This window comes from Rhinatrema bivittatum, chromosome 1, assembly GCF_901001135.1.
Source record: "Rhinatrema bivittatum chromosome 1, aRhiBiv1.1, whole genome shotgun sequence".
Classification (NCBI taxonomy): domain Eukaryota; kingdom Metazoa; phylum Chordata; class Amphibia; order Gymnophiona; family Rhinatrematidae; genus Rhinatrema; species Rhinatrema bivittatum.
Genome location: NC_042615.1, coordinates 424,558,120 through 424,585,602, shown reverse-complemented (window position 1 = coordinate 424,585,602; position 27,483 = coordinate 424,558,120). Strand labels below are relative to the sequence as shown.

Sequence of the window (27,483 nt, the reverse complement as noted above, 5' to 3'; positions counted from 1 at the left end):
ACATGAACAAAATGGCTCTAGGAGAGAATGAATTGGGTTCTAAACCTCAAAAAAGTTCCAAAGGGACAGACTGGCCAAACCTGTTGTCACATCGGCCATCCCAATCCAGACAATAATGAGATGAATGAGTGGATGTAATTCCACATCGCAGTTCTGCAGTTCTCTTCCATGGGGACTGCTTACATGTGGGCCACAGATGCTACCATGGCTCGAACAGAGTGAGCCTTGAGATGACCCCTAAGATGCATGCTCGCCTGGGTATAACAGAAGGAGATGCAGTCTGCCAACCAATTGGAGAGCATTTGCTTGGCAAGATACCCAGCCTGTTCCAATCAAAAGAAACAAAAAACTGGGTGGACTGTTTATGGGCTTCTGTCCGCTCCAGATAGAAAGCCAAAGCTCTTGCAGTCCAAACTGTGGAGGGCTTGTGTGTCTTTATGTGAAGGTGGTCTGGGAAAAAATGTTGGTAGGATGATGGACTGGTTAAGATGGAAGTCAGATATCATCTTAGGCAGGAACCACCTTGTCATGGAAAATTTAGTATAGGAAGGATAAGTCACTAAGGCCTGGAACTCACTGACCCTGCATGCTGACGTAATTGCCACCAAAAATATGACCTTCCAGATCAGGTACTTCAGGTCACAGGAGTGCAGCAGCTCAAAATGAGCTTTCATCAGTTGGGCCAGCACTACATTGAGGTCCCAGGACACAGCAGAAGGCCTTAGGTAAGGTTTCAACTGAAGCAGGCTCACATAAATTATACAACTATAGGTTGTAAGATATGGGTTTACCCTCACCATCATGATGATATGTGCCAATCGCACTCAGGTGAACCCTTATAGAGTTGGTTTTAAGATCAGCTTCTGAGAGGTATAGAAGATAAATAAGCTGTTTGAGTGTTGGGCAGGAGAAAGGATCTAAGTCCTTTTGCTCATACCACAAGGAGAACCTCCTCCACTTCAACCCATATGAATTTCTGGTAGAATGCTTTCTGGAAGCCATCAGGACATGAGACATTCTCTGAGGGATTAAGAGGTTGAAGAGTCAACCTCTCAACATCCAGGCTGTGAGCGACAGGGCCTGAAGGTTGGGATGATGCAACCTGCCCCAGACTTGTGTGATGAGATCTGGGGAAGTTTCCAGTCTGATCGGTTTCCAGATCAACATCTCCCATAAGAGTAGAAACCAGACCTGTCTTGGCCAATGAGGGACTATGAGAATCATAGTTGTCCTGTTCTTGTGAAACTTCAATGAAATCTTTGTTACCAGTGGAGCTGGAGGATACATGTATAGAAAATGCCTTTGCCAATATAGGGCAAAGGCATCTGAGGCTGGTCTGCCGTGATTCCTGTACAGGGAGCGAAACTGAGGAACCTTCCTTTCCAAAGCGCTGTGAATAGATCCCTGTCCAGGCTACCCCAGAGGCAAAAGATCTGATTCACCACACCCTGAGCCAGAGACCACTCGTGGAGCCTGAAGGCACAACTCAGCTTGTCCACTAATACATTCTCCATGCTGGCCAGATATATGGCTCTGAGCACCATCCTGTGGGACAGAGCCCATGACCAGATCTGAACCGCTTCCTAACACAGGAGGTACAATCCCAGGCCTCCCTGCTTCTTGGCATACCACACTGCAACTTGGTTGTTGGTCTATATGAGAACAATTTCGATGGACAGCCGATCTCTGAAAGCCCACAGAGCATACCTGATCACCCAATGCTCCAGGAAATTGATCTGACATCACTTTTCTTGGCAGACTACAAACCCTGGATGCAGAGCCCATCTACATGAGCTCCTCAGACCAGGGTGGACACATCCATTTTCAACGTAATTTGAACCCGGGAATTTTGGAAGGTAACCCCAATTCCAGATTGGAAATATCCTGCCACCAGGACAAAGAGTCCCCGAGGGCCTGAGAAATTTGGATGCAGTCTCTTTCGCCACTGGGAATTTAGGGTCCATTGGGTTCTCCTCATGTGCAGCTGTGCCAAGGGAGTGACATACACTGTGTCAACCTCATGGCCCAGCAACCTCATGTCCCAGGATGATACTTGCTGGCTCTTGAATCCTCGCCATGATAGTCATCAGGTTGATAGCCCATTGCTGGGGCAGGAAGGCTTTGACCTGAGCTGTATCTAGCAAGGCTTTGATAAAGTTCAATTGAGGTGATGGGCTGAGATGGGACTTGGGGTAGTTGATGACGAACCCTAGAAACTCCAGCACCCAAGACGTGCTTTTCACAGCCAATCATCCAGGTAGGGGAAAACAGACTCCCAGCCAGCACAAATGCGCCACCACCACAGCAAGGCATTTTGTGAAGACAAGTGTGGCAGATGCTAGCCCCCAACAGTAGTACACTGTATTGGAAGTGCCGCTTTCCCACCACAAATCGGAAATACTTCCAGTGACTGGGGAAGATATCGATATGGGTGTACACTTCCCTCAGGTCAGGAGAGCATAGCCAGTCCTCTTTTTGCAAGAAAGCGATTACGGTACACTCTGAAACCATTTTGAACCTATCCTTTTTAAGAAATTTGTTCAAAGTCCTTAGGTCTATGATGGGATGGAGGCCCCCTGTTTCTTTGGTATCAGAAAATATCAGGAGTAAAGTCTCCACCCTCTTTCCTCTGTTGGAATGGGTTTCACTGCTGTGGTCAATAAGAGGGAGAAGAGCTTCTCAAGTACCTTATGCTGGAGGGACTCACATGCTTGTTTTATATCCAAACTTATTCTCCCACAGCTTACCTGATGCAGTAATCAGCATCCAGCCCCCCTTTCTTTCCTAACTGGATTTTCTTTAGGCTAGAAGCTATGGCTTGAGAGCAATCAAGGTCCTCTCTTTCCCAATTTTCTGCCCTCTCCTCTATCTCTGCTCAAGTTTGTGCCACCACATCCCAGGAGCAGCTGGCTCCCTTGATCCCTTTTTTCTACAACACTGACAGCAGTTATAAATAGGCACACTGATTAGACATAGTAAAATGCTGGAATCACAATGTCTGTCTCAAATAAATCCGCTGGAATCCTGCAGACTATGTGAAGTTTGTTCCGTGTCATGCTGTTTGTGGATGTGGCAAACAGACAAGAACACAAAGGGACCCTCTCTGACAAGCTTTGGTACATGTCACACCATACACTGTACACTAGCTCAAACACACAAGCCAGAACAATAGCAGATCTCAGGACAATTAATATTAATATTTATATGTGCTTGGTTATGAAGGTAATGCAAGGAACATAAAATAATAATAATAAATAAAACAGTGTAACATATCCCTTATGAAAAGCTGCCAAGTCTGTGAAAGGGCATGGGGCACAGTGTATTTCTCAGTTAATCTGGCTTTTTTTTTTTTTTTTATCTGTGTCAGTTTGCTGAGTCTATTACTATGCTGTGTTGCTGAGGAGGAATCTCTCTCTCTCCCCCCTCCACCCCTGAAACTCCAAATCAGAACAAATGGCAAATAGCTATTCTGAGCATGCTGAAAGCAGATTGGGTCAGAGGTTCATTAACCTATAACTTTGTGTGTACATGTCTTTCTGCCAGCAGAAAGCAATTGTGTCAGATGTGTCATATGTCAGGGTCAGCTCTCTGCGGCCCTGCATACTTGTAAGTTAATTAGTTCTGAGCTGGCTAGGCCCAGAACCAGTTTCCTTACACACCCTTAAGCAGAGTGCCATGGTGGCACCCATTTGAAGCTGTTCCGGCACAATGCCCTAAAGCAAATGAAGCAGGGCCCTCTTTGACTTGGATATTTGTTGCCTTCAAAATGTGATGCCCTAGGCATCTAGGCCTGCACGGATTCCTGGGCCCTGATTTGTCCAGCGCACACATTGCACACAGCACCTCCTCATATTCCCGGTCGTGAGTCTGCTCCTTGGAGTCCTGGAAGACTTTCTCCTATCCCCTTGCTGAGTGAGATAGGGAGAGCATGTGCTGAACGCTGGATGTGACTTACTTTGAGTGGTGGGAGTAGTACCAGTATATATTTATTTTATTTTAAAATATTTATTACCTGCCCTTCCTATGTTCAGGGTGGGATACAAGAAAACACACATAATAAAATTACATAAGAATGAAACAACAATGACAAAAAACAAACAAAATCACAGACATTGATAGCACGGATAGACCTAACCATTGTTAATATAGATGACTTTATAGTGCTCAGATGGAAAATGACTTTTAATAAATGGTTTCTAAGAGCTTTCCAGAAAAACTTTGATTCTGCTATAGTTCTTATGTCTTTTGGAAGAGAGTTCCATAAAAAAGGTCTGGCAATGGAGAAAGCACGTTCCCATGTCTCTTCAAGATGGCCTGTCTGAGGAGAGGGAGAATCTAGAAGGCACTGACTGGAGAAGCATGAAATTCTGGATAGCGTATGACTTTTTAGCGTTGCTGCAATCCACGGTGAAGGAATATTATGAATGAGGGTATGAATAGTAACTGGAGCTTATACTGTTTCTGAAATTAAACTGAGAGCTAATGTAACATTTGCAAAACTGGGGTCATGTGTTCACATATGTGTGTTTTCATTAATAGCCTGGCAGCAAGGTATGTCCCCCCTTCCGCCCTTGTCCAGCCTCAATAGCGCAGTCACGGGCGAGTGATCAGAGATGACAGGGCTTTCCACGGAAGCTGTATGAACATTGGGGAAAAGATGTCTAGCCAGGAGAATGTAGTCTATCCTCGACAGTGACCCATGGGGGTGTGAAAAGAAGGTATAGTCCCTTTCCGTAGGATGTAAGGCTGTGCAGTAATTGGAAGAAAGTCCAGGTTTAAAATACAAAAATGCTGATGTGAAGTTTTACGACTGTTGCGGGTAGCTTAACGTTGCATCTAGTCACTGTTATATTTGCACATTTATTTATCCTCTGCCTTTGTGGGGATGTAGAAAAATTACGGACTATGTACTGCTTTGTAATGCCCTGTATCCGCATGGCCTTGTTTGGTTGTTATCTTTTGCTTTTACTTCACAATAAAAATAATATAAAAAAAAAAAAATAGCCTGGCAGCAGAATTTTAATCTGTAAAAGGCGAATTGAATAAGCAGGCAAACCGGTGAAAAGTTCAATGCAATAATCCAAACCAGAGAAAAGAAGTGATTGAAGAACTGTTCTAAAATCAGGAGGATCCAGAAGTGGTTTTAGATGGCGTAAGAGTCGTGGCTTGAAAAACAAAGTTTGTGTAAGGGCCTTGATGTGAACATGCAAAGAGAGATGGATCAATGAGAATGCTGAGATATTGAACCATTTTGGATATGGGTATATTATGATTTTTGAAGACAATTTTATTCAGGAACATAAGAAAAAGGCAACAGAGATAGGATCATAATTTTGGTTTTCAGGATGTTTAAGACAAGTTTGTTTTGAAAAAGCCAATCATGAACGGTTGAAAGACATGATGAGATGAATTGTTCTGTGAGATGTCAAGTATCCTTGAGGGGGAAACAAAATTATATGTCATCCGCATACAATTTATAGTGTACCCCAAGGCTGGCCATCAGCCGACATAAGAGTCAGATATTGAAAAAGGCTGCAGATAATGCTGAGCCTTGGGGTACACCAGAGGTCAGAGGGACCCAAGTTGAAATTTCCGATCCAATTTTTACTTGTTGAGAATGACATGTTAAATATGAAGTAAACCATGAAATCATAGAACCAGCAATACAGAGAGAGCGCATCCTGGAGAGAAGAGGAGAGAAGGATACAATGATCGGTGGTGTCAAAGGCAGATGAAATATCTAGGAAAATGAGTGCAAAAGAAATTCCACAATCAAAACCCTGTCAAAACTAGAGAGAAGGAGCATTTTCAGTACTGTGAATTATTGATAATTGGAAAGAGAAAAATCAGTAAATGGATAAGTTTAACGGGTGGGATATCGACACTATCATCTTTCACACCTTCTCACATCTCTTTTCTTCTGTTGTAACAAACTATTAAACCATTGGGGAATGTTAGACCTCTTCCTAATGAAGACCTTCCTGGATGCTAAATTGTCAAGGACAGTGTTCAATGAGTTGTCCCATAGGGTCAACAACTCATCAGGTGCATCACTATTTGCGGATTCCAGCATTGGAATGAATTCGGAACATAGGTCATCGGTTTATAAAGCCTCATTTCAGGGAAATAGATTGACACAGCGGAGGCAGAGAATTTTGAAAAATAGAGGTTAGTGAGAAAAGTTAGGAGATGGTCGTTCCATCAAACTTCTCTAGTAGACACATCTGCATTACAACTGGAAAATGCAGAATTATTTACAAATATCAAATAGAGCGGATGTCCAGCTCTGTGGGTGGGGGTCAAACATGATCTGTTGCCACCCATATGTTGATAATGTATCTAGTAGAGTAATAGCAGCGTGAGACAAATTAGGAGTGTCAACATGAAGGCTGAATTCTCCTAAAATAACCATCTTAGATAGATCAAAATTAAGATTCAATGAACCTCTATCAGAGAAGAATTATGAGACAATAAGTGAGACAGATATTCAATCCATTTGACTTCAACCAGAGAATCTCGAATGGTGGCTGGGTAGAGATATCAACTTTGGTGAAATTCAGATAGTTCTTAAAGAAGATTGCCAAACCGGTGACCCCCATGACCCATTCGGGATTGATATGCATATGAAAAATTTGGTGGACAGCAACAATTCAGTGTAGAAATATCAATCTTTTAACCATTTCTCTGTGAAAAAGAAAATCAGGTGAAGCAAAAATCAGTAAGTCATGAATGACTGCAGATTTCTTAGAGATGGATTGAGCATTAACCAAATAAAACAAGAGCGTTGCAGGGTCTAAAAGTGATGACGATTCTTGCAAGGGTACTAAGAAATTACTACTTATCTGATAATTTCTTTTTCTTTAGGACAATCAGATGAATCCAGACAAGTGGGTTATGTATTCCTACCAGCAGATAGAGAGAGTAAATGGGCGTCACAGTATATACACCCCTGCAGTTACATCAGCCTGCCAATATTCTCTTCAAAAGCATCTTTGGACAGACTAGCAAAACACTTGCTGAAAAACAGATAACTATTGCAATACTCAGCCAAAAGGGAACATTGAGCTCAGAGACGAATATAATAACACTAGTCTAGGGACTGGAGTAACATTTACCAGTAAGCCCTGTAACATATAGGCACACAGGAAGATTATGCAATCATACAGTAGCCAAGAGAGGGAAGCTGGATTCATCTTCCTGTCCTAATAGAAAAGGAAATTTTCAGGTAAGTAGTAATTTCTCATTTCTTCGCGTCCAGTCAGATGAATCCAGAACAAGTGAGATATACCCAAGCTATTCCCAAATAGGATGGGGGGCTGCCAGCGATCCAATCAAAACCAAACACGCAAAAGTTGATCCTCCCAGGTTTGCACATCCAGATGATAATACCTGGAAAGTAGAGATGTGAATCGTGTGATCGATCATCTTAACGATCGATTTCGGCTGGGAGGGGGAGGGAATCGGATTGTCGCAGTTTGGGTTTTTTAAATATCGTGTAAATCGAAAACCGGCACACTAAAACATCCCTAAAACCCACCCCGACCCTTTAAAATAAATCCCCCACCCTCCCGAACCCCCCCAAAATGCCTTAAATTACCTGGGGTCCAGTGGGGGGGGGGGGGAGGGCGGGAAAACTGGCACACTAAAACAACCCTAAAACCCACCCTGACCCTTTAAAATAAATCCCCCACCCTCCCGAACCCCACCAAAATGCCTTAAATTACCTGGGGTCCAGAGGAAGGGTCCCGGTGTGATCTTTTACTCTCGGACCTCCGTGCATTGTAGAAATGGCGCCGGCGCTACCTTTGACCTGTCATATGACAGGTCAAAGGTAGCGCGGCACCATTTTGTTTTTTTGTCCCCCGACATCAGGAGCGTAGGAGATTGCTCCCAGACCCCCGCTGGACCCCCAGGGACTTTTGGCCAGCTTGGGGGGGCCTCCTGACCCCCACAAGACTTGCCAAAAGTCCAGCGGGGGTCCGGAACGACCTCCTGCAGCCGAATCATTTTTCCGTACGGAAAATGGCGCCGGCCATACGGCGCCATTTACACGTGTAAATCGTGTAAATCGAAAACCGGCACACTAAAACATCCCTAAAACCCACCCCGACCCTTTAAAATAAATTCCCCACCCTCCCGAACCCCCCCAAAATGCCTTAAATTACCTGGGGTCCAGTGGGGGGGGAGGGCGGGAAAACCGGCACACTAAAACAACCCTAAAACCCACCCCGACCCTTTAAAATAAATCCCCCACCCTCCCGAACCCCCCAAAATGCCTTAAATTACCTGGGGTCCAGAGGAAGGGTCCCGGTGTGATCTTTTACTCTCGGACCTCCGTGCGTTGTAGAAATGGCGCCGGCGCTACCTTTGACCTGTCATATGACAGGTCAATGGTAGCGCCGGCCAAAGGTAGCCCCGGCCATACGGTGTATGGCCGGCGCCATTTTCCGTACGGAAAAACGATTCACGGTAGGAGATCGTTCCGGACCTCCGCTGGACTTTTGGCAAGTCTTGTGGGGGTCAGGAGGCCCCCCCAAGCTGGCCAAAAGTCCCTGGGGGTCCAGCGGGGGTCCAGGAGCAATCTCCTATGCTCCTGACGTCGGGGGACAAAAAAACAAAATGGCGCCGGCGCTACCTTTGACCTGTCATATGACAGGTCCGGGAGCGATCTCCTACGCTCCTGACGTCAGGGGACAAAATAACAAAATGGCGCCGGCGCTACCTTTGACCTGTCATATGACAGGTCAAAGGTAGCGCCGGCGCCATTTCTACAACGCACGGAGGTCCGAGAGTAAAAGATCACACCGGGACCCTTCCTCTGGACCCCAGGTAATTTAAGGCATTTTGGGGGGGTTCGGGAGGGTGGGGGATTTATTTTAAAGGGTCAGGGTGGGTTTTAGGGTTGTTTTAGTGTGCCGGTTTTCCCGCCCTCCCCCTTCCCCCGATTTACGATTTTTTGACGATAAATCGGGGGAATTGTTATTGTATCGCGGCTCTAACGATTTTTGACGATTTAAAATATATCGGACGATATTTTAAATCGTCAAAAAACGATTCACATCCCTACTGGAAAGGTGTGTAATGAGGACCACGTCGCAGCTCAGCAAATGTCAATGGGAGACAACAATTTAACTACTGACATGGCACTGCCTGAGCTCAAGTGGAATGGGCCCGAACTTGACTAGATAACGGCTTCCCAGCATCCACGTATGCAGTTGTGACTATCTCCTAAATCCAATGAGCTATTGTAGCCCACGAGACTGGCTCTCTTGACTAGTATGGCCATGGAGGACAAACAGGTGATCTGACCTACGCAAAGGCCCAATGAACTCTGGATACTTGACAATATGCCGCTTGACAACCAAGGGCCGCAACAGACGAGACTCTTCTACATCTCTCTCCCTGACCAGAGATAGCAGGGAGACAGACTGGTTCCTTTGAAACTCAGAGACCACTATCGGTAAAAAGAGAAACAGCTCCTGGCAGGACAATTCCTGCAGCTCTGAAACCCTACACACAGAACAATTTGCCACAAGGAACACTGTTGTCAAGATCAGAAATCACAAGGACAGAGTACATAGTGTTCGAAATATAGGGCCTACCAAAAAATCCTAAACCAAATTGAGACTCCATAGGGGCACCAGAATCGTAAAGGATGACGAAGATGTTCCTCTCCTTTCAGAAAATGGACCACATCAGAATGAGCTGACAAGGATCCACCATAGACCAGACCCCTGAAATAGGTGAGTGCAGTTACTCGAACCCTTAAGGAATAAAGCGCCAAGCCTTTATTCAAGCCGTCCTGCAAAAATTCCAAAATGAACGGTATCTTGACCGAACAAGGAAGAGTACCACGATCCTCACACCAGAAATCAAACACTCGCCAAAATCTGCATATAGGCCAAGGAAGTGGAGAACTTTCTAGCTCTTAGCAAAGTGGAGATCACTGCCACAGAGTATCCACATTTTAGCAAGTGAGCCCTGTTCAAGGGCCATACCATAAGACATAATCGAGCTGGATCTTCGTGAAGGACAGGCCCCTGCTGCAACAGGTTCCTGTATGCCGGAAGTCAAAGAAGCGAATTCACCAGATCTGCATACCATGGTTTCCTGAGCCAATCTGGAGCAATCAAGGGCACCATCCGTCTGTGGTGTTCGAATCAATCTGCCCAATATGGGCCATGGAGGAAAGGCATTCAGCAAATTGTCTTCAGACCACTCCTGCACTAGGGTATCGATCCCCAATGACCTCAGATCTCTTCTGCGGCTGAAGGAGCGCAAAACTGATGCAGTGCACAAAGTCACCAACAGGTCCAGGAACGGGATATCCCAGTGATCCCAAATCAGCTGAAACTCCTTGTCTGACAACATCCACTCTCCTGGATCCAGACTCTCCCTGCTGAGAAAGTCTGCTCAATTACCCCAATACTAACTGGGTAAATGTAATATCAGGACATACTAGAGAGATAAAGTTTTTGGATGGAATAAATGACAGCTTTATAGAACAATTGGTTCAGGAACTGATGAGAGAGGGAGGTATTTTAGATCTAATTCTTAGTGGCGTGCAGGATTTGGTGAGAGGTAATGGTGGTGAAGCCGCTTGGCAATAATGATCATAACGATCAAATTTGAATTAATGACTGGAAAGGGAATAATACGTAAATCCATTGCTCTAGCCCTAACATTTCAAAAGGGAAACTTTGATAAAATGAGAAAAATAGGAAAAAAAACTGAAAGGTGCAGCTACAAAGGTAAAGAGTATACAACAGGTGTGGACACTTAAAAAAAATAACTAGAACATGATCCATCTCCACTTATTGAAGCCATAACCAACACAATATCAACATGAATGCCCCAGCCATTATTTTAGGAGATTTTAACTTACATGTTGATAAAACACTCCTTTCAGCTTCATGTCAACTTTTACTAGATACCCGAACAGCCAATGGCTTCCAATAAATAATAAAATCCCCAACTCAAAATGCTGGACATACCCTAGATCTAATTTTCATAAATAACAAAGACACTAATTACAATCAAACATTGCATAGGTATTGCCATTTCAGCCTGTGTGTGGCAACTAAGAACATAAGAAATTGCCATGCTGGTTCAGACCGAGGGTCCATCAAGCCCAGCATCCTGTTTCCAACAGAGGCCAAAACCAGGCCACAAGAACCTGGCAATTACCCAAACACTAAGAAGAACCCATGCTACTGATGCAATTAATAGCAGTGGCTATTACCTAAGTATAATTGATTAATAGCCATTAATGGACTTCTCCTCCAAGAACTTATCCAGACCTTTTTTGAACCCAGCTACACTAACTGCACTAACCACATCCTCTGGCAACAAATTCCAGAGCTTTATTGTGCGTTGAGTGAAAAATAATTTTCTCCGATTAGTCTTAAATGTGCTACTTGCTAACTTCATGGAATGCCCCCTAGTCCTTCTATTATTCGAAAGTGTAAATAACCGAATCACATCTACTCGTTCAAGACCTCTCATGATCTTAAAGACCTCTATCATATTCCACCTCAGCCGTCTCTTCTCCAAGCTGAACAGCCCTAACCTCTTCAGCCTTTCCTCATAGGGAAGCTGTTCCATCCCCTTTATCATTTTGGTTGCCCTTCTCTGTATCTTCTCCATCGCAAGTATATCTTTTTTGAGATGCAGCGACCAGAATTGTACACAGTATTCAAGGTGCGGTCTCACCATGGAGCGATATAGAGGCATTATGACATTTTCCATTCTATTAACTATTCCCTTCCTAATAATTCCTAACATTCTATTTGCTTTTTTGACTGCTGCAGCACACTGAGCTGACGATTTTAAAGTATTATCCACTATGTTGCCTAGATCTTTTTCCTGGGTGGTAGCTCATAATATGGAGCCTAACATCATGTAACTACAGTAAGGGTTATTTTTCCCTATATGCAACACCTTGCACTTGTCCACATTAAATTTCATCTGCCATTTGGATGCCCAATCTTCCAGTCTTGCAAGGTCCTCCTGTAATGTATCACAGTCTGCTTGTGATTTAACTACTCTGAATAATTTTGTATCATCCGCAAATTTGATAACCTCACTCGTCGTATTCCTTTCCAGATCATTTATATATATATATATATATATATATATATATATATATATATATATATATATATATATATATATTGAAAAGCACCGGTCCAAGTACAGATCCCTGAGGCACTCCACTGTTTACCCTTTTCCACTGAGAAAATTGACCATTTAATCCTACTCTCTGTTTCCTGTCTTTTAACCAGTTTGTAATCCAAGAAAGGACATAGCCTCCTATCCCATGACTTTTTAGTTTTCTTAGAAGCCTCTCATATGGTACTTTGTCAAACGCCTTCTGAAAATCCAAATACACTACATCTACCGGTTCACTTTTATCCACATGTTTATTAACCCCTTCAAAAAAATGAAGGAGATTTGTGAGGCAAGACTTGCCTTGGGTAAATCCATGTTGACTGTGTCCCATTAAATCATGTCTTTCTATATGCTCTACGATTTTCATCTTGAGAATAGTTTCCACTATTTTTCCCGGCACTGAAGTCAGGCTCACTGGTTTATAGTTACCCGGATCGCCCCTGGAGCCTTTTTTAAATATTGGGGTTAAATTGGCCACCCTCCAGTCTTCAGGTACAATGGATGATTTTAATGATAGGTTACAAATTTTAACTAATAGATCAGAAATTTCATTTTTTAGTTCCTTCAGAACCCTAGGATGCATACCATCTGGTCCAGGTGATTTGCTACTCTTTAGTTTGTCAATCTGGCCTACTACATCTTCCAAGTTCACAGTGATTTTATTCAGTTCATCTGACTCATCACTTGAGTATATATTATCAGCACAAACATTCAAGGATATGTAACTTTTGAACAGGAACATTTTATTATTTCCTTTATTGCTATGGTTTATTTAATGATTGTGCTATTCTATGGTGCATAATAGTTTTAATTTAAAACACTAAAAATAACAGATGTGTTTTGTCTGATCACTTTTTTTTTATAAATTCTGCCAGGGGTATGTAAACTTGTGAGCACAACTGTATATTTAATAGTACAGAGCACTATTGAATATAGCCAGCTATCTTACGGGCCAATACAGTAAAGTGTTGGATGAACCACCTCAGCAGTAGCTCAACCAAGGTTTTCAAGTGCTATTGCAATTACATTTTATACATTTTATAAACAACTCATGGTCCTGTTTGGTAGGCAAAAATTCCAGACAAAAATAAAAACTGAAGAAACTGGACATCTGAGTAGAAATGAAATAAAATAAGTGCCCCATATTAATTCACCACAGCAATTACGGAAATTTTTTTTTTTTTTTTTAAACATAGCACCATCCTGGAGAGAGCAAGTACTTACATCAGGATCAAGTTCTTCCAATTCATTTTCTAGCATTCTCAGCTCATCTTCTGTTAGAGAGTTCAGGATTTCATCCTCATCCAGATCTCGGTATTTTTCTAGTTCCTGTCTGTATGACATTCTAGATATATTTGTCTTCCTACCTTCGCAGTTCTAGATGGAATGATGACCTGCGAATGTATAGAAAAACAAGATCTGTTGAAAAATAAGTTTGATCTGTTTGATAGTAAAACTGTGGCTAAGCTTGGTGTGCATTGAATATGGCTGTGAGTGTAATATCTACCTAGGAAAACTTTTTGTGGGGTTATTTTACCATAGTACTATAGTGTACATAACAGAGTCTGAATTAGCAGCTCTTAATGAAGTACTTGGGACACACCCAGCCAGACTTTCAGAATATCCAAAATGAATATGCATGAAATAGATCTGCATGTGTTGCCGTCATAGTATGAAAATCTCTCTCATGCATACTCATTATGGATATATTGAAAAACTCACTGGCTAGGATGTGGCGAGGACTAGGTTGAGAACCACTGAGCTAAAGTACTGAGGATGCATATGTGCCCTTGATCCTCTAGTATTTATCAGTATGTGAGACAAAGAGGTCATATGGGTTTGCATGCAGCAGAAAGTACCAGGAATGTGCATTCATTTGAAACAAAATGGGTAAAACATAATGAATGCGCCCATATTCATTTCATTCATGAACCCCATAATGAATGGAAGAGTCCCAGAAATGAAACAAATCATTTTTGTCCCATCTGTTAATATTTCCCATTCATTTCTATGGCCCATTGAAATCTATGGCTGTGTAATTCTGAGAAAAAAAAACCCCAAAACTGGTAACTACAACAACTATCTCTTGCCTATCTGACCTCACCACTTATCAGAGCAGAGGAAGGATAAAATTGGCAATGAGGTTAGTCAGAGGAAAAATTTACAATGTAGCATCTTTCTAACTAGTCTATAGTTTTCATCGGGATCAAGTAACACTGACACCTCCCACTGTAAAGTCTGTGCGAGTCCAAAAAGCTCTGTATTTCCTCTTTAGCTGATGGCAGAAAAGAATGTGCTACTAGAATATCTCACAGAGTTTTATAAACTTTGAGATTTGGCACTGGTAAAAGGCTGCTTCTGCTCTTCTCTGTGCTGCAGTGGTCTTATACACTCACTGTGCTAGAAAGAAAAGCTGTGCACTATGCCTGATTTTGATATTTGTCCCACACTCTGTATGTGTATGTGACAGTTCTCCATAAGGTTGTAATGCTTGGCCAGTCACGAGATGGCTTTGTGACCAGCCTCTCTCACTCCAAGATGTTACAAAGCTGAGTCTGCGGCAGGGATGCCGCCATTGCTTCCCTCTGAAGCCAACAGCTCCAGATGCTGTATCCTAGGTGCACACACATACTGCTGTCTGACTTAAGGTAGCCTCATGGTGGGAACAGCAGGAACAGCACCCCTTGATGATGTCAATGTGCCTGGGTATTTAAATCCCAGCCATGGTCCTAGCTGGCACCTCAGCATTACAGGTCCCTCTGCCATGCCTTGCTGCCTGCAGTGTGTGTTGCTTCTTGATCCTGTTCCTGCCTTTATCTTTATTTGAATTTATATATCACCTAAAACAGTACTCTAGACAATGCACAAATAAAACAAACAAAACATGCCTTGCTTCAGCCCTGCTTTGCTTCTGCTCCAGCCCTGCTCCCACCTGCCCTGTTCTAGCCCTGCCTTGCCTTGGTCCTGCTCTATCTCTCCCTGTCCTCCCCTGGTCTAATCTCTAACTCCCTTCCTTCTGTTCTCTGACTGCTGGATTTTGATTTCTGCTTTGGATAGCAATGCTGCCTGATCTCTGCCTGTCCTAACCATTACTTGGATACAGATACTACCTGATCATTGCCTGGATACCAATGTTACCTGATCTCTGCCTGGATACTAATGTTATCTGACCTTGGCCTGGTTACTGTTTTCACTTGACCGCTCTTCATGGGACCCTCACCTAAGTCCTGCCTGCTTCAGAACCCAAGGGCTCAATCTATGGGGGAAGTGGCTAGTAAAGGTGAAGTCTAGCTCCTGTCCCATTCTGAGCGATTCTGCCTCCTATTGTTGGGGACCCAGCTGGTTCACTAGCTGGACAGTGTCAATCCCACCAAAGCTGAAGGACTCATACTCCTTTACAACATAAAGTAGTACTGTGAGTGGGAGTACAGTTACAGTATCAATAAAATCATTTGTAATATCAAAACCCCTAGCAGTGCAATTAAATTCTATCATGTCAGAAAGAGACATGTTGAAGAGGACAGGAAGCTTTGGAAGGGACAATAATAAAAAAGGCAGTTCTGCACCTAAATTGAAGAGGAACCTTTTAGGTCCAGAATGGCAGGAGAGGAAGGCAGCTCAACACAGAAGAAACTGAAATTTGGAGAGCATGTGCTACCACCACCTGTTCCTTTCCCTTTTGTTTTGGAGCAGAGGGAAAAGGTGTGAGAATCATCCAGGACAAGGGTAGCAAAAGTGCAATGCCAAAAACCAGCAGTAAGCTCCTTTTGGTTCCTGCTTCAGAGGCAGTGAAAGTAGTATTTGCACCAACTGATTCTGAGGAATAATCTTGTCTGGGATTCTCTGAATCCGAAGATATTGAAGAGCTAGTACCTGCTGAATTGGAACTCATTAAAAAAAACCAAACAAAAAAACCACACCATCACCCTAGGTCTGAACAGAGACAATGGCTTCAAGGCACATTACAACTATCTATGAACTTAACTGTTCTCAGATCATTCTGTCTTTTCACACTTACTGTACCTCAGTTGGCAGTAGGCTAGACTATAATGCTATTAATACTCTGTTTTCACACTCTACCTACTTAATTCAGTGCTTTCTCTTTGTTCTGTATCCTCCCCCACCCCATCCCTATATATTTTACCCACCTCCTGAATCGCACTTCATGCATCTGATGAAGTGAACTCTGTCCTTGAAAGCTCACACTTCAATAAATTGGTTAGTCTATAACAGCCTCTCTCAACCAGGCTTCCATGGAATCCTTGGGTTCCTTGAGAGGTCATGATTGAAAAAAAATAAACATCTTTTTTTGAACTGTGTGTGCCATCCTGACATTCACAGGAAGGCAATGAACTTTTTCTTGAAATGTTCAGCTTCTTACATGTGTAAACAAGCTTTTTCTCATTTAACAAACATCAAGAATAAAGACAGAAATAGTCTCATTTCAGTTGAAGATGAAAACTGTGTGTGCTTATTTCAAGTTCAACACACATTTAAGTATTTGTGAAGCAACAAACAAGCACAGGTTTTACAAGTAAATTTCATTCTTTAGTTTTAGTTTCAAAACACTTTTAAGCTTATATAGGCCTATAAAAAATAAACAGTTTTTAAAATTTATGGAGAGGGAACTAAACAAAAAGGGTAGGCTAGTAAGTTGGTCAAAATAAACAAATTCATAGAAAAATATTCTCTACTCAAAAGAGAATTGACAATGATTACTATTCTTTTGTTTAATATTTTATATTTGAGTGTACACATTTTAATTTTGTGTACCCGCTTGGTTAACACATTTCAAGCAGAATATAAAGACTAAATAAGTAAATAAGAGAGAGACTGATAACGATGAGGGGAGAGGGTTGAGAGAGGGAGAACTGCTAGAGACGAGGGGATGTGAGAGAGGAGGAAACAGCTGGGGTCAAGGGAGGGTTGAGAAACAGAGGGAGACTGCTGCAGATGAGAGAATTCTGAGATCGAGCAAGATGGCTGAGGACAGGGTGAGGGGCAGAAAGAGTGAAACTGGTGGGGAACTGTTGCAAGAGAGAGGGAGACTATGTTTAACAATTTTTATTGCATTAAGCACACATCAACTAGAAACATACCACATGCCGGACACAGGCACTCTTCAGTGTCCAACATGTTACAAAGAAACAACAGGATGCAATCCACTGGTATTTCGATACAAAAAAAAAAAAAAAAAAAAACCCACCATTAGCTATCCCCTTCCCCCCTTACCTCCCTCCCCCCGCCCCTTCCCAAACTAAATGAGCTGAGTACCCCGCAAAGCAAAGCCAGTATCTTCGCAACCTGCAGTCCATGTCCATCAGGTTATAAAAGTCAAACCTGTAAAATGTCAATCTTTTAATCGTTGAGAATCAAACTCCTCACTCTGTGTGGCAAAGCCTGAAGGTAAGGATCCCAGATCTGGAGAAAGCTGCGACGATGACGCGGGGACTGTTGTTTTTAATAGAACAGCTGAAGAAGTCTGGCTATGAGTTCAGCAGAGTTAACTATTGACCTGCTAGGAAAAACTACAGTGTAAATTTAAAGATAAGAAAATGGTAAAAGCATTAAACATATACTTTCCTTTTCTCTATCCATTGCTTGTAGCTTTTTGGTGCTTTTTTTGTGTTCACTATGCATACTTATTAATAACATTTTTAGTTTATCAGCACGGTGTCTGAGACTGAACAGTGACTCATGTAAGATAAGTTACTGGATGATCCCAGGGTTTTAAGAAAGTGAATACCTATCTGGGAATTTGTGATCACAGTTTGTTGTGTGGTTGCAGTATCTTTAGAAACCATCAGGGGGTAGCTTGAGGGCAGAGTACTTGCCCAAAGGCAAGCAGAAACCCAGTTGGTGAATGGAAGGTGTCCAGAACATGGGCATGTGGGCAGAAGCAGGTGAGACCTATGCTGTGCTTTTTGGGACCCTCAAATGCAACACACAAATATTTACATATTGATCAATTCAATAAAATATTTGTCCAAATACTGACTGGTAAAAGAGAAAACCTCAAACAAGAAGTATGCAAGGAATCATACAAAATTCATAACTTATACAATCACTGATCTAAATAATTAAAAACTTGTCAATACAAATTTTAAATTATATAATAAATTCTAATATAATGTCAATTTTATTATTTTATACAATGACCAAAATTAAAATGTCTATCTGGTTCCCATACCAGGAATTGAATCCAGGCCACCTAAAAAACAGAAATCCTAACCAATAAAACATTTAAATTGAAACTATCAATAAGCCTTATGACCATACTTAAGTTTTTATGACCATGTTTTTATAGTTTGACGAAAAAATTGAAATCAGGCCAATGGTTTTCATTCTCTGGGAAGTGTGTTTAACATGTGCCAAAAGCCTGCCTTAAAATATATTGGTCAGATTACAAAAACATGGTCATAAGAATATAAATGTGGACATGTGGTCATAAGGCTGAGTTCTGGCTTATTGATAGTTTCATTTCAAATGGTTTACTGGTTTGGATTTCTAGGTCTCACTTAGGTGGCCTGGGTGTAATTCCCAGTATGGGAACCAGATTAAAATTTTAATTTCTGTCATTGTATAAAATAATAAAATTGACATTGTATTAGAATGTATTATATAATTTAAAATTTGCATTGACAACAAAAAGGTTTTAATTATAAAGACCAGTGACTGTATAAATTATATCTGCATGATTCCTTGCATACTTCTAGTTTGAGGTTTTCTCTTACAATGGAGAAATTACTTACCTGATAATTTCGTTTTCCTTAGTGTAGACAGACTCAGGACCAGTGTTTTATGTTCCCCTGCCAGCAGATGGAGACAGAGCAAACTGATGTCACAGTATATAGTCCTGCAGTGACCCCAGCTTGCCAGTATTCTCTTCAAAAGCAACTGTGGACAGACTAGCAAAAAACTTGATTAAATATGATTAAAAATAGGTAACCCAAACTGCACTCAACCAACCAGAAACACTGAACTCATGCAAAATTCTAGGTACCCCAAAGTTAGGGACTGGATGAACACTTACCAGTAATCCCTGGGAACCCAGAGCCCCACAGAAGAACTATTGACACACTCATGTGACAGCCGAGGGCGGGAAGCTGAGTCCATCTGTCTACAGTAAGGAAAACAAAATTATCAGGTATATAATTTCTCCATTTCCTAGCGTGAAGACAGATGGACTCAAGACCAGTAGGATGTACTAAAACTACTCCCCAACATAGTGGGAAGCTGCCAGGGGTCCAGTCAACACTGCACGTGCAAAGGCTGCATCCTTCCAGGCCTGCACATCTAGACAATAAAACCTGCAAAATGTGTGTAAGGAGGACCATGTCACAGCTCGGCAGATATTGACGGGAGACAACACACTAATCTCTGCCCATGACACTGTCTGATCCCTAGTGGAATGAGCCCTAACCTGAGTAGGCAATGGCTTTTCAGCATCCACATACTTGGCCATGACTACATCCTTAATCCAGTGAGCTATGGTAGCCCGCAAATCCAGAGCACCCTACTTACTCCCACCATGGAGAACACAAAGGCGATCTGTCTTTTGAAAAGGTTCAGAAACCTCCAGATACAGCACGACAAGTCTCTTGACATCCAAGGAGCACAAGAGGCGATACTCCTCTGCATCCTTGACCTTATCTAGGGACGGCAAGGAAATGGACCGATTCAAATGAAAGTCCGAGATTACCTTGGGCAAGAAGGATGGAACAGTACGCAGCTGTTATGCCACTGGAGTCACCTGAAGGAACAGCTCCCGGAAGGACAAGGTCTGCAGCTCAGTAATTCAATGCGCTAAACAGGTAGCCACCAGGAACATAGTCTTCAAGGTCAACCACCACAAGGAAAGGCTATGCAGTGGGCAGAATGTAGGGCCCACCAAAATATTCAGCACAAAATTAAGACTCCACAAAGAAACCGGTAACCTCAAGGGAGGCCTAAGATGCTTCACTCCCTTTAAAAAACGAATCACATCAGGGTAAGAAGACAATGAACCACCCTTCACCTGGCCCCTGAAACAGGCAAGAGCCACAAATTGCACCTTCAAGGAATTAAGGGCCAATCCTTCAACCCATTCTGCAAAAAGTCCAGAATGAGTGGGATCTTAAATGAATGAGGAAGAATACCATGCTCTTCACACCAGGCCTCAAAAGCTCCAAACCTACACATAAGCCAAGGAAGTGGAGAACTTGTGAGCACTGAGTAAGGCAGTACACACTGCAGAGGAATAACCACGCTTCAACAGGTGAGCTCTCTCAAGGGACAAACCGTAAGACAGAATCGAGTTGGATCCTCGTAAAGAAATGGTCCCTGCGGTAACAGATCCATGTATGGCGGAAGGCGAAGGGGAGCCTCTACCAGAAGTCTTTGCAAATCCACATACCACGGACACCTGGGCCAGTCCGGTGCCACCAGGAGACTACCGCCCTGTGACCTTCAATCTTACAAATTATCCTGCCCAGCAAGGGCTACAGAGGAAAGGCATTAAGCAATCTGTCTTCAGCCAGCTCCGTATGAGAGTGTCTATTCCAAGGAACCAGGGATCTCTCTTGCAACTGTAGATTCAAGGAACCTTTGCATTATGAGAAGTCACCAGCAGGTCTAGGAATGGAAGGCCCCAGCGATCCATAATCAGCTGAAATACCTCAGCTGACAATACCCACCTCTCTTGGGTCCAGACTTTCCCTGCTTAGTCTCCCTAGTCCACTCTTATGTTGTCTTTTCCCGGAATGTGAGAAACCGAGATCATCTGCAGATGACCTTCCACCCATTCCATAAGTTGGTCTATTTCCTGCGACCCTTTCTAGCTCTTGGTTCCTCCCTGACAATTGATATAGGCCACTGTCATGTTTTCCCAACATCACGCAAACCACTTGATCCCACAGCCTGTAGCTGATCTAAAAGCATGTCAGTTGTACCACCAGGTCTCCAGGCAATTTATGGCATTCCAAAGCCCTTAAGCTGTTAACTCCAGACAGTGAGCCCCCCCAGCCATGGAGACTCGCATCTGTTCTGAGTACCAACCAGATTGGAGAGGACAAGGAAACTCCCTTCCTCAGATTATCCTCCTGCAACCACCACTGGAGGTGGGAACAGATTTCTATTGGCAAGTGGGTCTGATCGGCATAGTCCTGAGACTGCGTGTTCGAACAAAATAGCAGAGAGCGCTGAAGAGGACACATATGCACCCTCGCCCAAGGCACCACTTCCAGGGTTGCTGCCAACAAGCCAAGCACCTGTAGGTAGGACTACACTGTTGGGTGTATAGTTTTCACCATCTGACACACTTGAAACAATTTCTGAATCCGAACGTCCGGTAGGAAAACTCTGTCCTGCCCCATGTTGAACCAGACCCCCAGATACTCCAACAACTGGGATGGCAAATATTGTTCTTGGTCAGGTTCACCACCCAGCCACGACCTTGCAATAAGAAGATCACCTTGTGTGTCACCAGGTGGCTCTCTTCTTGAGACTTGGCTCAAATCAGCCAGTCATTCAGATATGGGTGCACCAGTATCCCTTCTCTTTGCAAGGCCACCGCTACGACCACCATAACCTTGGAAAATGTTCTGGGAGCGGTGGCTAGACCAAAGGGCAGCACCTGAAACTGATAATATTGCCCCAACACTGCAAAGCATAGAAAGCATTGGTGTTCCAATGGGATGGGAATATGAATGTAAGCCTCTGACGGATTCAGGGAGGTCAGAAATTCCCCCGACTATCACAGAGTGTAAGGTTTCCATGTGAAAACGAGTCACCTTTAAATGATAGTTAACCCTCTTGAGATCCAGGATGGCATGAAAGGAGGCCTCCTTTTTGGGCACAACAAAATTAATGGAATATCGCCTCATACTTTGAGACGTGGACACCGGAACCACAGCCCTCAGCCTTTGAAGTGTGAACTCCATTGTCTGCTTCTTCTGCAGGGAGTGCCATGGGGAAACCATGAATATGTCCCGAGGAATACTGTGAAATTCCAGCACATATCCTTCTCGTATCATCTCCAGGACTCACTGGTCTGACGTGATCTTGACCCACCTCTGATAAAAGAGATAGAGATGTCCCTTTATCTCTTGTTTCCAAAGTTGGGTCGGCAAACCTTCTCTGGGAAGCTTGGGAGGGTCCACTACCCAAGCCAGCTTCTATCTTGGGCTGATGGGGATGAAAGGACTGAGACCTACTGAAAGGCTGAGTCCACTGAAAGGTCGACTCTCTGTAGAGATAAAATCGCTTGGAACCCCAGAGATGACCCCCTCATAACAAAGTGGCACTGGTAACTGCTTATCTTTCAGCAACTGAGGAACTGGAGATTCACCCCACTTACTGGCCAGTTTCTCCAACCCGCTCCCAAACAAGAGTGCGCCTTTAAAAGGCATCTTGGTAAAATTAGCTTTGAAGGCTGTGTCAGCTGACCAATTTCACAACCTGAGTTGACGCTTTTCTGCTATCACTGAAGCTACTCCTCTGGCCAAGGTACAGGACCAAATCACAGCCTGTGTCTGCTAAAAAGGTGGCAGTGGGCTCCATAACTGCTCTGGAATTTCCTCCAGACTCATCAACCTCCTGAAAGAGAAGCAGGCAAGATTGCGCCACTAGGGTGCAACAGGAAGCAATCTGTAAAGTCATTGCCACTGCCTCAAAGGCTTGCTTAAGAACAGCCTCAATCTTTCTATCATGTGCATCCTTCAAGGCCGCTTCTCCCTCTATGGGGATGGTCGTCCGCTTAGAGATGGCACATACCAGTGCAACTATTATGGGAAAACGCAAACATTTTCTCACATTCCAGATTAATCAATTCCTGAATGGCATTCATCGCAGGGAAAAAAATAAGAGGCTTTACATAAGGAAACCAAAATAGGATTCTTCCTTGGCACAAACATGGCATCTGAACCAGGGACACCCAGCTGTTTCAAAGTCTGGGAAATCAAGACCGGCAGTTCATCTCTATGAAAGAACCACAACATAATCTGATATGGTTGCAGGCTGGAGGAATTTCCTCAACTTCCAGGGAATCAGGATCAACCTCACCATCAGTGCCATCCGGATTCCTGTCAGGAATACTCACAGCTAACTGAGGTGTGCTTAAGCATAGGACTGGAAGAGGAAAAAGCCACAGGCTGAGGACAGGAATGGGTGAAGCGGAGGACTGAGCCTGAAGAAAAGCTTGTAAGCCTTGAAAATTTCACCCAAGAAAAAGTAGCCGGATCCAGACCAAGCCCAGAAGGAACTGGAGCTGGTCCCACAGAACTGCCCTCGCCAGTGGAGGAGCCATTCAAGGGAGAACCAAGATCTGGCGTCCCCACAGTCAAGGCCATGACCAATCCATCATCAGAACGGGAAGAGCCAGGCTTAGCAAAGTCAGAGGAAGACAACTCTCCCTGAGCGTCTGAGCAGCGCTGACACAGGTTAGAAGCCAGGTCAGGCTGAGAAGCCCTAATATGACAGGTAACACAAACAGGAAAACGCTTAGGTTTCTTGTTTACCAGTGCCATTGTGGCGGTAAACGTGCATCTGAACGGCTTACGCTCAAAAAAGGCTATGCGCACAAAAATAAGGGCAGCAGAAGGAAGCGCAGCAAGGGGCACGCACTTGTGCGCCAAGTTAAGCATGTGACCGGTTTAAAAGTTGTATGCATAAAAGGAGTGCCCAAAACAGAGGGCACAATGCACGCACAGAGCCAACACACTGCACACACCGATGGTTTGTAGAGAGCAGCAGAGCACGCACAGGATTGTGTGAAAAACGCTGCCGCAGCCTACCACATACTGTGCAAGGAAAAAGCTTAACTGTAGGGCCTAGCCCACAGGGGGCTGCTCAACCGGCCAGGCTGCCCAGTTCCCCAACCCCAACGAGAGCAGGAATGAACGTCGGGATGACGCGCTGAGCACGGAGACTGGAGGAAGTCCTGAAACCCCTCTAACTGTCTCTATTGCAAAGGTAAAACTCCTGTATTTTTTTTTTCTAAACTTTACCTGAGCTCAGCACTTACCAGCTGAGGACAGACACAGTCTCCGGCTGCAGGGGGACAGGGCATCTGTTGTAACCACTGCGCTCGGCCTTCTACACCTGCTGCCTTTCAGCTGAACTAATAGCTAAGTCCGCACCGGGAAACTGAGCTACCAGACCAAGGCCCACATCTGAGGGACCACAGAAATCACCTCAGGAATTCTTAACTGGGGGAGGGATCTTAAGGTATAATCACAGGAGCACGGGGCTTTCTTTTCCTGAATTTAGAATTTCAAATTTCTCCTTCCAAAAAGCTCAAAGCAATCCCCATAGGACGACGCACATTCACCATCTGTAGAGGATACTGGCAGGCTGGGGTCACAGCAGGGTTACATATTTATTTATTTATTAACTTTTATATACCGATGTTCCTGTATAAGATACATATCGCACCGGTTTACATAATAACTGAACAGTCGCCGTGTGGCGGGTACAATGAACATGAAGAAAACAAGGAACATGTGGTACAATAAAAAAATACTGAAATATAATAGTAACATAGGGCTATACATGATGAAACTTCCAACTAATCTTAGGGGAATGCATATATACTTGCTCCATCTCCATCTGCTGGAAGAGGAGCATAAACCACTGGTCCTGAGTCCATCTGTCTACATGCTAGAAAAATTAGTATTTGGACATACATTTTATTGAATTAATATGTAAAGATTTCATTGTGTGTTACAGGTATGTATTTTTACTTGCCTTTGTTTTTGTTGAGGGGCCCTCAAATGGCCATGGACTGAACTTTGGTGAATGTTAGGGGTAATACGGAAGTATTATGTCACATTCAATATAGCACACTACAGAACATCAGTGTGTAAGCCATTTGGCCACGAAACACAAATTCTGATGACAAATAGACTGGACATGTCAACACACTTGTGTTCAAACTCTAGCTTTACACCTCATCATAATAGGAAGAGGGTTAAAAAACCAATTAAGAATCATCATTGTAAACCAAAAATAATACAGCAAACTAACGGGTAGATTTTCAAAAAGCGCGATTTGGCGTACTTTTGTTGGCGCATCAGGCGCCAACAAAAGTACGCTGGATTTTAGTAGATACGCGCATAGCCGCGCGTATCCGCTAAAATCCTGGATTGGCGCGCGCAAGGCTACCGATTCCGTATAGCCGGCGCGTGCCGAGCCACGCAGCCTACCTCCGTTCCCTCCGAGGCCGCTCCGAAATCGGTGCGGCCTCGGAGGGAACTTTCTTTTGCCCTCCCCTCACCTTCCCCTCCCTAAACCCCCCCCCCCTTACCTTTGTCGGGGGATTTACGCCTCCCGGAGGGAGACGTAAATCCCCGCGCGCCGGGACACGACCTGGGGGCGGGTCCGGAGGGCGCGGCCACGCCCCCGGGCCATAACCATGCCCTCGGACCCGCCCCCGAAACGCTACGTCCCGCCCCGAAAACGCTGCGCGGATCGGGCCCGCCCCCCCACACGCCCCCCTCGGAAAACCCCGGGACTTACGCGCGCGCCGGTAGGCCTATGTAAAATAGGCGCACCGGCGCGCAGGGCCCTGCTCGCGTAAATCCGCCCGGATTTACGTGAGCAGGGCTCTTAAAATCCGCCCCTAAGTGTATAATTTTGTGCCCATGAAAAGAGGCACATCCTAGAAAAAAATGGCTTCAGCAAATCTGTTCACAGACACTTGAAAGGCATTTCTTGATAGCCTATGCCCTGTGTTCAAAAATGTACCTGGTTAATCATTGGCATGCCTTTGGAGACTATTCATTAAAACTGGATTCTTGCTGATGGCTAAAAGGAGGGATTTCAATACTAACTGACTGCTAGCCGGTAACAGTGATGTTTGTTGATATCCTGTGGATGTCGTAAGAAGTATTTTTTTGTCACAATAGGACATACTTTTCTGTTCTCCGACCTCACAGCTATTTCTGCCCCTGTCCATTTTCTTTCCTGTGCTCAATTCACAGATGTCCTTTAAGCTTTTTGCTTTCTTTTTATGAAGTCAAAAGATGAAGGCTTTGTGAATATATGGGTCAACTGTACAATTCATAATTCCAATTTTCGTTTTATCTTGAGAATTCAGAGCCCCTGTACCCTAACTATTAGGTAACAACTGTTTTACCAACCTGTGCCTAACAAATTTTCATCTACCGGCATTAAAAGGAAATATTTAAAATAACTCTTTAAAAGAGCAGCTTTCTGACATTCACAATTGGGTTCACAGCCCAAAAGGAAAGTACTGGCCGAAGAGTAATAAATACTGACATATCCAGGTCAGTTTGAAACGGCTGCTGCCTGTAACTTTGGTAAAGGTTTCCCTTCCCCAACACACTTGAAAGAAAGATTTCATCTATTTATCTTTCTTCCAAATCTCCCTCCTAAAAGCTTTCAGATGTTGGGACATGAGTAAGGGGTCTTAATACTGTCCCTGAGAGTGATGTCAGAGCACAATCAGAGTGGAAGAGGTGGTTGGCATTCTCCAATGGAAGGTGTCAGTGTTTTAACAAAATTCCTATACTATTGTGATTCAGGGTTCTTCATGGGGTATCTCTGTCAGAGAGAGGTACTGGTAGGAGTGGTATCTCCAAGGGGAGAAGACTACCTGTCCTGAAGAGGTGGTTGGGGCCCAAGATCAGGACGCCCGGGCCCTCAGGACTACAGAGGTTTTGACTTGTGGGTACAAGGGTGGATTCCCAAGATTGTGCTCATGAACCAGAAGAGAGATCTAAAAGGAAGAAGGAATTTAATTCCTTTTTCCCATCTGTCCCAGAAAGATATTTTTGAAAGATAGAGAGGATGAATCTTTGTAAGGAGTCAGCAGGAAGACTCCCTTTAAGGGGAAAAGGTCCTCAGAGATGCTAAAGAAGCATTAGCAGAGACCCACTTTGTGTCTAAACAGAAGCATCCAGTTGTAATTCTACTGGATTTGATCATGTTGGGACCTTTCCATCAGGAAGGCTACCTCATTACGGAAAAGCAAGGAGAACAGAAGCAGGAATTTCTGAAGATCCTGCACAGGACCTTCACCCCAAGGGACAAGAACACAAGCTGGGTTTGAGATACTGAGAAACTGGATAAAGGTAGGATTTCTCGGTGAATAAGGGGATCCCATCACCCACAGGATTTCCCTGCATTACTGGGACAGTTTATACACTGAGTGAAGATGTGGTAAACTCTATCTTAGGGAATTGAGAGAGAGAGAGAGAGGACACTACCCAGAGAAAGAGAAAACATCTGCAAGCAACAAAGCTGTAATCTTTGAGTTACATTTGAGATAATCAGCAAACTTTATTTTGAACACTCAGAAGAGTGTTACGCCTG

The 27,483-nt window shown here is 43.7% G+C and overlaps 1 protein-coding gene across 3 annotated transcripts in view; it reads right to left on the bottom strand.

Annotated features, from left to right (window-relative positions):
* The window catches only part of TMOD1 (tropomodulin 1), a 196,022-nt gene that overhangs the window by 111,822 nt on the left and 56,717 nt on the right, over positions 1 to 27,483 (bottom strand). For all 3 annotated transcript variants that reach the window (XM_029603559.1, XM_029603569.1, XM_029603550.1), the window contains one exon: positions 13,396 to 13,565. In XM_029603559.1, coding sequence (XP_029459419.1) covers positions 13,396 to 13,515 — 120 coding nt within the window. In that variant the 5' untranslated portion in view covers positions 13,516 to 13,565. The remainder of the gene's footprint in view (positions 1 to 13,395; positions 13,566 to 27,483) is intronic.